The sequence below is a fragment of the Oncorhynchus keta genome, chromosome 19 (assembly GCF_023373465.1).
Source record: "Oncorhynchus keta strain PuntledgeMale-10-30-2019 chromosome 19, Oket_V2, whole genome shotgun sequence".
In the NCBI taxonomy this organism is placed as follows: Eukaryota; Metazoa; Chordata; class Actinopteri; order Salmoniformes; family Salmonidae; genus Oncorhynchus; species Oncorhynchus keta.
This window is the reverse complement of record NC_068439.1, coordinates 37,514,222-37,526,920: the sequence shown is the minus strand read 5'-3', so window position 1 is coordinate 37,526,920 and position 12,699 is coordinate 37,514,222. Positions and strand designations below refer to the sequence as shown.

Sequence of the window (12,699 nt, the reverse complement as noted above, 5' to 3'; positions counted from 1 at the left end):
AAGCCAGACATAGTAGTTTGTCTATAGTTAATATTTATTTTAAATACCTTTGTGTCTATGTTCTAAATACTTCATAATACAGTTAGTACATAGAAAATACTTTTAGTAAGCACTGTAGTAATGTAGTACAATAGTTCTGTTACAGTCTATATGTCTGTTTGTTTGTGAAAGAGTGTGTGTGTGTGTGTGTGTGTGTGTGTGTGTGTGTGTGTGTGTCCCCTGAACCTCTTCGGGGCATGTGGGATAGGTCAAGTCCTCCCATCAGATCCAAGTGAAAGAGAGAAGGTTGAAAGCCAAACTGGGCAACTTGAACACACCACCTGGTTGGAGAAGGGTTCTGATGGGAGGGGAGAGAAGAGGTAGAAAATGGTGAATGGGAGAAGAAGTGATGAGGAGGGCAAGAAGTTGATGAGGACATACATATTGAAATAGTAATGGCATCTTCTTGTAGGCACCAACTCCGCCACGGTTTGGTAGACAAAGCCTATGTGGGAAGGAATGGCATTTTTGGAAAAAGCCGAAAGTAAGTTCTGTGTTAAAACACAGGCTTAGGAGATCCTATACATTTGTTCTGTGAGATCATTTTCATCAGCTGAAGTCACTTTTTGTGATTTTTAAAGCATGAATTCAGTGACACTCTTCCTGCGTAGCCAGCGCCAACTTCCTCTCCTCTGAGCGTGACAACCTTGTACACTGCCAGCGTTCTTTCCCAGTACTGCAAACACAGGGCCAGCTGGCAGTACTCGCTCTCCATTGCAGCATCCTGAGAGAAACCAGTTTTACTGTAGCATTCAAGTGTGTTATGGAGAACAAACTACACCACATGACCAAAAGTATGTGAACACCTGCTCGTCAGAACATCTCATTCCAAATTCATGGGCATTAATATAGAGTGAAATGGGGGGAAAAAACAGGAGCTGGCGCACAACCAGAAAACCTATTTTGTGCGAAGGTGCTGACGATTAAACTATAAACTATCAAAACAAAGAGAGTCGCACACTCCATATATAAACTCCCAGTCATTTATTGGGTATTTACCAACGTTTCGGAATCACTGCGCCTTCTACAAGGTCTTAATATGGAGTGGCAAGATAGATCAGATCCACCCAATTACATGAAGAACGTTTGTTTTCTCAGCTCCCTTATTTAATGCCACAAAGTGACCTCAAATGAAACAAATCTATCCAGGACGTCTGAAACCCTTCTAGTGACAGGGAAAAGGCCATGCTACTTGTCGATCTTACCGACTCTCAAGACTTGTATGGCTGTGTCAGTGCAGTGCCCAACATCCTGTGTGACAGACCAACAACGACAACTAGAGCTAGCAGAAACAGGTAACTTTGCGATTTGAAATCACTTCATGTTCGTGCGCACACAGGCACGGATATATGCAAAGACACCAGATTCAGAGGTTTGTATACAGTTTTTTTTATTCCAAATAACTTTGTGTTGCTATATATTTAATGTAAGAGGACTGTGACCCTCCTTCAGTACCCCACCCTTCAATAGTAATAATAATAATAACAATATAATCATAATAATATACAATTGTCCTCATTTTCTTATTATAAACTCTGTGGTTCGAGCCCTGAATTCTGATTGGCTGACAGCCGTGGTATATCAGACCATACATCATTGGGGCAGCAGGTAGCCTAGTGGTTAGAGCGTTGGGCCAGTAACCGAAAGGGTGCTAGATCGAATCCCAGAGCGGACAAGGTAAAAATCTGTTGTTCTGCACCTGAACCGGCAGTTAACCCACTGTTCCTAGGCCGTCATTGTAAATAATAATTTGTTCTTAATTAACTGACCTGCCTAGTTAAATGAAGATAAAAAAAATATATATATTAAAATCATGGGTTTAACGAAACATTTATTTTTACTGCTCTAATTACATTGGTAACCAGTTTATGATCACAATAAGGCACCTCAGGGGTTGGTGGTATACGGCCAATATACCATGGCTCACGGCTGTATGCAGTCACTACTCATTGCATCATGCGAAAGAACAGCCTTTAGCCGTGGTATATTGGCCATATACCATACCTCCTCGGGCCTTATTGCTTAAATAATCCATTTAGCACAAAAAAAGAAGCATAAAATATGACTAAATGCACTCTGACCCATCCTTTCCTCTGTACGTACGCACTCACACAACCTTATGTCCCCCATATGAATCATACAGAACACACATTAACACAGGTTTCCTCTTACCATTGGCCAGACAGGACTGTGCAATACGTTTCTCCTATCCTGCATCGTATAACTATATATGATCATCAGTTTGTCTCTTTTGTCATTCCTTTTTACCTTGCTCTTTATATCCAGTTTCTTAAATTCTGATCTGTTTGAAGGATTCACAACATGTCGTGCTGTTAAACTGTGCTCTGTGGCTCTGTTTTTCTGTAATTGGATGGGGCTCCGATACACAAACTCTGCCGTTAAAACTCCGTGGCAAAACCGGCTTGTTGGAAAGCAGTGGAAAAGCAAAGTCACACACTGCTACTGTAACAAGCCAACATGGACTGTAATATTGAATCATTTGATCTGGGGCGTACTGTCAATATATGTTTCAGATGTTGACCTTTGAACTTTGTTCCCGGGCTTATGATTGGTTGGAAAGCGACCTCATTTGGTCATGATCTCCACATCGGCTTCTCAAGGATCTTTAATTACAAACCAAAAACATGAGTCAATAACTACACAGTGACCGAGAAACCAATGACGACAATACAAATATATAACGAAAGAAAGATAGAAAATAAATTAGGCGAGTTACACTCAGAGAAAGCCTCTTTTTTTTTCTTCATCGTCTGGTTTTACATGTCCCATAATTCCAAAGTTCAAGCTCTTGCAGAAGCTCTGGGGAAAAATATGCATCTTTTTGTGAGAACCAACTTCTCTAAGCGCAAGAGTTTCTGTGTACGTGTGTCCGTGTGTGAAGTCTCTATGGTCCCCTGAACCTCTCCAGCGCTTGTGGGATAGGTCAAGTCCTCCCACCAGATCCAAGTGAAAGAGTGAGTGGTCAAAAGCCAAACCAGGCAGCTTGAACACGTCTATGCATACTGTGGAACGGGCACCACATGGTCTCTCAATGCACCGTAGGCAGCTAACGGTCGTGTGTGGTCAAAAGTCCATTTCCACTCCATAGACAGCCTGTGGCATAGCAGATCAAAGTGGAGACCCTTGGTTTAACATGCCATGACTAGCGAGGGAGCAATGTGAAGGCCCCTCCTGAAGTCTCTCAGTGTCTGAATATACCATCTAGTCCATTTTGAACCAGTCTCCTGTTTTAGGACGACTCCTGGTTTAAGTGTGTTGACTGGGTTGGTATCTGGAGAATGAACCCTTCTCCACCCCCTCAAACGGATCAGAGTGGTTTGATTCTGCCGTGTCAATGCGCTACAAGCTCACAGCCCCCTCCGCTCCTCGTTCCTACGCGTTTCTCTGCAAATACCCTGACCTTTGACTTTTAACCCTCGACTATTATCACGTCTGACCCCTCCGTTCCTCAGTCTTGTTTCCCAAGCAGCAGGTCTGTGGTGGGCGTCTTGGCCGGGGGTAAGGGCCGCGGAGGGGGTGTGGGCTTAGGTTTGGGCCGCCTGGGGCTCACTGTGTCGCAGCCACCCCCATCGCTGTCGGTGGAGGAGGGGGGTGGGGGTGGCGGGAGGCGGGGTAGGGACAGAGAAGAGTGTGGGCCGAGGTGGGGCGGGATGCGTGAGAAAGACGATGCCGACCTCAGGTTCTGGATGCGCCGGCACTCCTGGCAGATCCGCACGTGGGCACAGCTCCGGGAGGGTGGCGCCGTGGCAGCAGCGGGCGGGGGAGGGGGCGGCGTAGTGTTGGTGCCCAGATGGTCCTCCAGGAGGCGCTGTGGCCCCGGGCCCATGTCTGAGGGCCCCCCTCCTACGGCCCCGCACGCCCCCCCCGCTGCTCCCCCTCCGCCTGTCAGGGGGCCCGAGCCACTGTAGAGCTTGCCGTTGCTGAGACGCATCTCGCGGACTAGGCGGATGGGTCTTGGGACACCCAGCTGGAGGCGGGTGGGGTGGCGCAGGACACCGCCAGTGCTGGCCAAGGGCCGCCGCCGCCGAGAGCGTGAGGTCTTCTTACAGGAGATGGCGTTGCGGAACTCGGTCAGCATCTCGTGACACACTGACATCTAGGAGAGAGAGAAGAGAATTGTTAGAGCGAGGGAAGACAGAGAGAGAGAGAGAGAGAGAGAGAGAGAGAGAGAGAGAGAGAGAGAAAACGACAGCGAGATGGAGAGGAGGGATAGGGAGATGAATGTGAACGTGAGAGGGAGAGAAACAGAAAGAGAGAACGAAAGAGAGAGAGAGAAAGAGCGAGAGAAATGGAGAGAAATGGTCTGAGGTTAACTAAACATGTTGCACTGTGCAAATGCAGTGTGACCTCCGGACAATGGAAATACGACTCATGAGTAGCTACCTCCAGTGACACTGACACATATTCAAAAGGATCTCGAATAGAGAATGAAGATAGAGATGGAGAGAGGGAGACGACTGAAACCGGAACCACAAAAACAAACAGAGCAGCAGGCGGAGATAAAGCAGGAGCAAATGAAAGTCACAAACAGCGTTTTACCCAGACGCCAATGAAATAAAATGACACAAAGGACTAGCAGGCGGAATAACAATGGAAAACACAGAGAGCGAGAGAGACAGAGGAGTGAGGGATAGAGAGCGAAAGAGAGAGGGGGAGAGAGTACTGAATCACAGACAGCCTAGAGAGTGGGGAAAAAGAGAAGAAAGGAAACGCAGACATTGACCGTCACCGTCTGTTTGCTTGCAACCATGTACACATCAACACGACGGCACCAAAGCACAACACTCACTGCACTGCACACCGGGAGGTGTGTTGCCATAGTAACCTACTGGAGGGTGTCTGTGGTTTTGGCCGGGGCAGCAGTGAGGGCGTACCTCGTCTGTCTCTGCCGAGCGGCGGGTGGACCAGACAAACTCCATGATGGCCACGAACACGGCGATGATGAGGCCGCAGATCAACACCACGAAGATGCCCCCGATGTTCTCCATGCCCAGACCTGGGGACGAAACGATGCAGGCAGTTCTAACACACGGATAGAGGGGTAGTGGTAGAGCTGTGTGTTGACCCATACACTGGCACACACATATGGGACACATAGGCCGTAACAGGATCATCAGAGCCCTCTAATACTCTCTGTGTGTAACTCTGTGTTGTCTGTTCACACTGCTATGCTCTATCTTGGCCAGGTCGCAGTTGCAAATGAGAACTTGTTCTCAACTAGCCTACCTGGTTAAATAAAGGTGAAATAAAATTCAAATTAAAAATACAAAGCCTGAGGGGGAGTAAAGCTTGATGAACATTGTAGCATAATGTCCCCACTGAGAGTGTGGTGTGTGTATGTGTGTGTCTGTGTGCAATTCAACAAGTCTGCACTCATTGACTTAATAAGCTCGTATCACTGTGCCCGCATCCCAAATGGTTCCCTATTCACTATATAGTGCACTACTTTCGACACATAGGCCTCTGGTTGAAAGTAGTGCACTATATAGGGATTAGGGCACCATTTGGGACCTTCTCTATGTCTTAGTGTGGGCTGCCTAAGGTGCAACACACAAACAACATCTAGCGTCCTCTGTCTTCTTCTGTATCGTCCAGTCTGTTGCTTGTAGCTATCTAAGCATTTTGAATGAGAGAAGGGGTAGCAGATGTCAAAATTAAACAGAAGCTGAAATGAAAATAAGAAATATTTTAGAAAAGGGGAAATGTCTACCACACAGGCAAGGAAAATACACTGCTCAAAAAAATAAAGGGAACACTTAAACAGTCAATCACAAGTCAATCACACTTCTGTGAAATCAAACTGTCCACTTAGGATGCAACACTGATTGACAATACATTTCAGATGCTGTGCAAATGGAATAGACAACAGGTGGAAATTATAGGCATTTAGCAAGACACCCCCAATAGAGGAGTGGTTCTGCAGGTGGGGACCACAGACAACTTCTCAGTTCCTATGCTTCCTGGCTGATGTTTTGGTCACTTTTGAATGCTGGCGGTGCTTTCACTCTAGTGGTAGCCTGAGACGGAGTCTACAACCCACACAAGTGGCTCAGGTAGTACAGCTCATCCAGGATGGCACATCAATGCGAGATGTGGCACGAAGGTTTGCTGTGTCTGTCAGCGTAGTGTCCAGAGCATGGAGGCGCTACCAGGAGACAGGCCAGTACATCAGGAGACGTGGAGGAGGCCGTAGGAGGGCAACAACCCATCAGCAGGACCGCTACTTCCGCCTTTGTGCAAGGAGGAGCAGGAGGAGCACTGCCAGAGCCCTGCAAAATGACCTCCAGCGGGCCACAAATGTGCATGTGTCTGCTCAAACGGTCAGAAACAGACTCCATGAGGGTGGTATGAGGGCCCGACATCCACAGGTGGGGGTTGTGCTTACAGCCCAACACCATGCAGGACATTTGGCATTTGCCAGAGAACACCAACATGGGCAAATTCACCACTGGCGCCCTGTGCTCTTCACAGATGAAAGCAGGTTCACACTGAGCACATGTGACAGACGTGACAGTCTGGAGACGCTGTGGAGAACGTTCGGCTGCCTGCAACATCCTCCAGCATGACCGGTTTGGAGGTGGGTCAGTCATGGTGTGGGGTGGCATTTCTTTGGGGGGCCGCACAGCCCTCCATGTGCTCACCAGAGGTAGCCTGACTGCCATTAGGTACCGAGATGAGAGCCTCAGACCCCTTGTGAGACCATATGCTGGTGTGGTTGGCCCTGGGTTCCTCCTAATGCAAGACAATGCTAGACCTCATGTGGCTGGAGTGTGTCAGCAGTTCCTGCAAGAGGAAGGTATTGATGCTATGGACTGGCCCGCCCGTTCCCCAGACCTGAATCCAATTGAGCACATCTGGGACATCATGTCTCGCTCCATCCACCAACAGACTGTCCAGGAGTTGGCGGATGCTTTAGTCCAGGTCTGGGAGGAGATCCCTCAGGAGACCATCTGCCACCTCCTCAGGAGCATGCCCAGGCGTTGTAGGGAGGTCATACAGGCACGTGGGAGGCCACACACACTACTGAGCCTCATTTTGACTTGTGTTAAGGACAAAGTTGGATCAGCCTGTAGTGTGGTTCACCACTTTAATTTTGAGTGTGACTACAAATCCAGACCTCCATGGGTTGATAAATTTGATTTCCATTGTTAATTTTTGTGTGATTTTGTTCTCAGCACATTCAACTATGTAAAGAAAAAAATATTTAATAAGAATATTTCATTCATTCAGATCTACGATGTGTTATTTTAGTGTTCCCTTTATTTTTTGGAACAGTGCATGTTCACACACAAACAACCAACACACACACACACACATTTCCCCCTGGTAAAATTGTCACGACTTCCGCCGAAGTCGGTCCCTCTCCTTGTTCGGATGTCACCGACCTTCTTGCCATCACTGATCCATTTTTAATTTTCCATTGGTTTTGTCTTGTCTTCCATCACACCTGGTTCCAATCCCATCAATTCCATGTTGTGTATTTAACCCTCTGTTTCCCCTCATGTCCTTGTCTGTGATTGTTTGTTGTATGTATTGGTGCTATTATGTTCTGGTGTGCGACGGGTTTTGTACCCACTTTCATTATTTTTGTATATGTTGGTTTTCGGATTTTGTCAGCGTCTGCTAAATGACTTAAATGTAAATGTTATTAAACGACTCCGTTTATACCAAGTTCATTCTCCTGCGCCTGACCTCCCTGCCACCAGCACACACCCATTACAAAATTGCGCTAAACATAGCAGTAATTAAATAAATCTTCCAAATGTGGTTTGTTCTTAATGCTGGAACCCTTCATGGTGAATTTGCCAAGTCTGTTTGCAATATTACAACAACCAAGAAGTTACTGCAAACAACGAACATGTTTGTTTTGTCTCAGACATCATTGCATGTCCGATAGAACAGCCGAATATGTACTGCGAATGATTTTTTTCTCCACGTTGCGCTAGACTCTTCACCTCTGCTGGGGCAGACAGCGGCGCCGTTTCCCCCCTACTGCAGATTCCATCTTTAAAAGTTGAGGCAAAATAAACCCGACATATTCACACAACACATAATCACAATTAGATCAAGTACACGCATATCGGAAGCAAATGGAATTTCCAGCTGTGAGATATTGTGATGGGAATAGAATGGGCTACGTTTACCAATCCACTCGTGTCCACTCTTCTGTGACACAAAAAAACATTGACTTTATAAGTCTCTAAGAAACAAGTGCTTAATACTACTTGTGGAAATGTTCTCATTGTGTCGTCTACAGATTGTATTTTGTGCATTAGTAGTGTGCATTAGTAGTGTGCATTAGTAGTGTGCAATTCTAATGTGACTTCATAGCAGCTGGTTTGGAACAAATGAACATTATCTCAGCAATAAGTATAGATTCTAATGGCAGAGTTCAAATGACGGTTGCTGGGAGTGCTGGGAGCTCGTTAAAAATGGAAGTGCTGGGAGCTCGTTAAAAATGGGAGTGCTGGGAGCTCGTTAAAAATGGGAGTGCTGGGAGCTCGTTAAAAATGGGAGTGCTGGGAGCTCGTTAAAAATGGGAGTGCTGGGAGCTCGTTAAAAATGGGAGTGCTGGGAGCTCGTTAAAAATGGGAGTGCTGGGAGCTCGTTAAAAATGGGAGTGCTCGGAGCTCGTTAAAAATGGGAGTGCTGGGAGCTTGTTAAAAATGGGAGTGCTGGGAGCTTGTTAAAAATGGGAGTGCTGGGAGCTCGTTAAAAATGGGAGTGCTGGGCGCTCGTTAAAAAGATGAATGCGGGTGTCCGTATAAGCGTTTCAGAGCACCTCCAAGACTATGACCTGACGGAGATCCACTCTGGACGGAAATGTTGTGTATTTACTAGCCTCATTCAAGGTATATGCTGGGTTGTGAGGGTGTGTGAGGGTTCGTGTCCTCCCGAGTGTTTCATTGGAGACCACTCGTCGTTATTATGTATCAAGCGTCTCAGAGTAGGAGTGCTGATCTAGGATCAGGTTCTCCCTGTCCATGTAATCTTATTGATTATGATCAAAAAATAAAAACTGATCCTAGATGAGAAGTCATAGGGCCCCCTTAATACATAGGGCCCCTGATCATTAGCGCTGGTACTTTGACAGGTCTCCCTTTGCGATAAAAAAAAGTATTCTGACCTCAATGGGCCTGGTTAAATAAAGGTTCAATCAAATAAAAACTACTGGCACAGGTGGTGCTGTACCCACCCTTGGCTCGGTGGTCCTCCTCCTTGGGGCACTGCCCCCCCTCCCACCACCTCCTCTTCAGGATCTCCAGTCTGTTGTTCTCTGCCAGCTGCAACACCCCCAGAGTGATCTCCTCTTTAAACGGCGAGCCTGGGGGAGAGGTGGAGAGAGGACGGGAGGGAGAGAGAGAGAGAGTTACAGAGAGAGGGAGAGAGAGAAACAGACAGACAAGGTAGATAAGGAGAGAAAGAGAGAGAGAACAATATTACTGTATTGTTAATAGTATTTACTATACATTGTGTGTCGTCATGACCCCTTATTGATTTAACTTCCTGTGTCCTTGCTTGGCAATAAAAGATAGTGACTTATCGTGCCAATAAAGTTAATTGAATTGAAACGAATCAAGACGGAACGAGGAAGCAAGACAGGATTGGGAGTAAAGAGGGCTTAACAAAGAAGTAGAGAACAGGGTGATGGAGAAAGAAAGAGAGGGAGGGGGTGAGTGAGTGAGAGAGAGAGAGAAACATGTATAATTGGAACTCTGCACTACATGTGAGCCAACTTGTAACCTTGACATCCATGCTGTTGTGTCAACGCAACAAATACCAATTATACATACAAGTAAGAGGTTGTAAGGTGGGCCAGCCAGACATACTGTTAATATACAGTAATAGGCTGGTTAGCTGGGGTGGAACCTGGGGAAATCACTCTGGGAACTTCACAGATGGATCTCCGCTAACAAAGCTAACTAAAATGTTAAATGTCAAAATGTTCCCTCTGAGATTTTGACTTTGGGACCTCTGTTCCCAAGCGTTCCACCCCAGTTCCACCCCCGGCTAATATGGAAGGTGAAAGAGCTCACACATAGCTGGAGTAAATACATATATATACATTTAAAAAAAAACAAGGATCCAAGTCTGTCCTTGAGTCTTTCGTTGAGAACCACCTGCTTGTGTAATATCAAGGCTGCAGAGTCAAAAGCAACTGTAGCCATGGCGAATGGCTTTAAAAAAAAAAAAGTGGATGGTAAGATGTGTGTTATTTCTGACCTTTGGGCTGGAGGGCAACTTAAAGGCATGTTGATGAAAGAAAGAGGAAAAATGTTATCCTTGGTAAGTCCTTGAGGGAAATCGAATAGCTCTGAGGCCTACTTTGATGTTTGTAAATTCTGGGAATTCTTGGGGGGGGAGGGATGCTTTTCTATGGAATGGAATTGTTTGATGATAGATCCGAGGGCTTAACAGAGATGGCAGATATGATGGGAGGCTAAAACAGAGTGACCTATATGGTCATTTGCCTCAAGGCTGTGATATGTAGCCAGGAATCAATCTGAACCATGTGGGTTTGATATTAAAGTGGGCCTCCAGCAAGAACATGTAATGTTACATTTATTTTGATCATCAAAATGAAATGAGACAGCGAGGGGGAGAGTGATAAAGTCAAGGTGTAATAACATGGTAAATTAGATGGAATTACATCAAATAAGAAGAGAGCTCCTGGTGGTTAGGGTCTAAAACCGTAGCCCCTTCTATCTGGGTGAAGTACTCTCTCTCCCAGATCTACCCCCCCCTCCACTCACCCAGGGGCATGCCAATGCCGTAGCCCTTGGTGTCGAGCAGACCTCCTATTTGGGTGAGGTTACAGTTGAGGCGGCGGTGGTACTCGTTCATGGTGCTCTCCAGCAGGAAGGCGTATTTAGAGTTGACCACGCGAGCGATGCCTTCTTCTGTGCTCTTCACAAATACACTGGGCTGCTTGGAGTGCATGTAGTTCCACATGCGCTGGTACGTCTGGTAGCGCGAGTTCTGTTTAAAGGTGTGTTGAAGGTTGTCAATGGCAGGAAAAGTAAGGGGAAAGTGCTAACTTTTGGTGATACATTGTGTCTCAAACACACGTACCCCCACCAAATACACAGGAAACCCCACCAAATACACAGGCACCCCCACCAAATACACAGGACCACCTATAAAATACACAGGAACCCCCATCAAATAATACACAGGAACCCCGATCAAATTACACAGGAACCCCCATCAAATACACAGGACCCCCCCATCAAATACACAGGACCCCCCATCAAATACACAGGAACCCCTATCAAATACACAGGAACCCCCACCAAATACACAGGACCCCCACCAAATACACAGGACCCCCATCAAATACACAGGAGCCTTCATCAAATACACAGGAACCCCCCAATCAAATACACAGGAACCCCCATCAAATACACAGGACCCCCATCAATTACACAGGAACCCCCCATCAATTACACCTGGGGCACCCACACACACACAATCCATACCATGAAGAAGGTCATGGTGGAGCCTCCTTGAATGGTACCATACTGGATGTTGGTCTGGTCAGCCAGGTCATCAGGAGACTCGATAGGCACCTCCATCCTCTGAACTGTAAGGAAAGCTGCCAGGTTGGCCGTGTAGGAGGAGATGATGATTAGAGTGAACGCCCACCTGGGGGGGAGGGACAGAGGACAGGCATATTATCACAAGTTACGCTATGGCAAAGTTAAGCCTACTCTTGGGCTCAGTTGTTAGTCCAGAATAGTGTTGCAGAATTACGGTAGCTTTCCCAAAATATGCAGATTTTCGCGAAATCACGGTTGCATTTCCTGCTTATTCACTCCTAATTCCTGACTGATTCTTGAAATCTTACACCCAGGATTTCTGGAGAACCTGGGTAATTTGGGTAAATTAGTAGAATTTTGCAACCCTAGTCCAGAAACTGGCTTCATATGTGTCCAGTCCACCACCGCATTATATTACACCTTAAAGTGTTGCTCTTGTTCTGAACCTTTGTAAAGGTCAAATGTCAAATTGTTGAAATCTTTCCATTCACAGAGTGCTGTCAACAGTTCCAGTTGTACTGATCTAATGGAACGTTTGTTGATTGTCTGAGCATCTACATAATTATCAAAAAAACGACTACTTTATCCTTTAGGTTGAACACCGTTTTATTCTGAACAGTGCATTACAGTATCAAGACAATTCAGAGTTAATGGAGCTAACTAACGAAAGTGGTGAGGTTTGGTGAAGTACACTCTTAGAAAGAAATATGCTATCTATACCCTAAAACGTTTTTTTTCGGCTGTCCCCATAGGAGAACACTTTGAAGAACCCTTTTTGGTTCCAGGTAGAAATTGTTTGGTTCCAGATAGAACTCTTCTGGGTTCCATGTAGAACCCTTTCCACAGAGGGTTTTACATGGAACCCAAAAGGATTCTACCTTGAACCCAAAAAGGTTCTACCTGGAACCAAAAAGGGTTCTCCTATGGGGATAGCCGAATAACCCTTTTGGAACCATTTTTTTCTAAGAGTACACTTCAGTGAAAAGCCGTTGTTTGGAGGATTTATTGGCACAATTAGGTTATAACAACACGGTCATTACAAATGGGAGATAATGTCTAGATGCATTTTACAGTGTAGATCTAGTGTATAAATTGCCTG

At 46.0% G+C, this 12,699-nt stretch overlaps 1 protein-coding gene across 9 annotated transcripts in view; it reads right to left on the bottom strand.

Annotated features, from left to right (window-relative positions):
• Window positions 1-1,011: 1,011 nt before the first annotated feature.
• LOC118397683 (glutamate receptor ionotropic, kainate 5-like) overlaps window positions 1,012-12,699 on the bottom strand; it is an 82,080-nt gene continuing 70,392 nt past the window's right edge. For 5 of the 9 annotated variants that reach the window (XM_052470447.1, XM_052470448.1, XM_052470450.1 and 2 more), the window contains 5 exons: window positions 11,541-11,706; window positions 10,815-11,040; window positions 9,257-9,385; window positions 4,890-5,056; window positions 1,012-4,156 (listed from right to left, as the gene is read on the bottom strand). In XM_052470447.1, the coding sequence (XP_052326407.1) occupies window positions 3,509-4,156; window positions 4,890-5,056; window positions 9,257-9,385; window positions 10,815-11,040; window positions 11,541-11,706 (1,336 nt within the window). In that variant the 3' untranslated portion in view covers window positions 1,012-3,508. Of the gene's footprint in view, window positions 4,157-4,849; window positions 5,057-9,256; window positions 9,386-10,814; window positions 11,041-11,540; window positions 11,707-12,699 lie in introns of all 9 variants that reach the window. The other 4 variants (XM_052470453.1, XM_052470452.1, XM_052470454.1 and 1 more) reach the window with 4 other exon arrangements.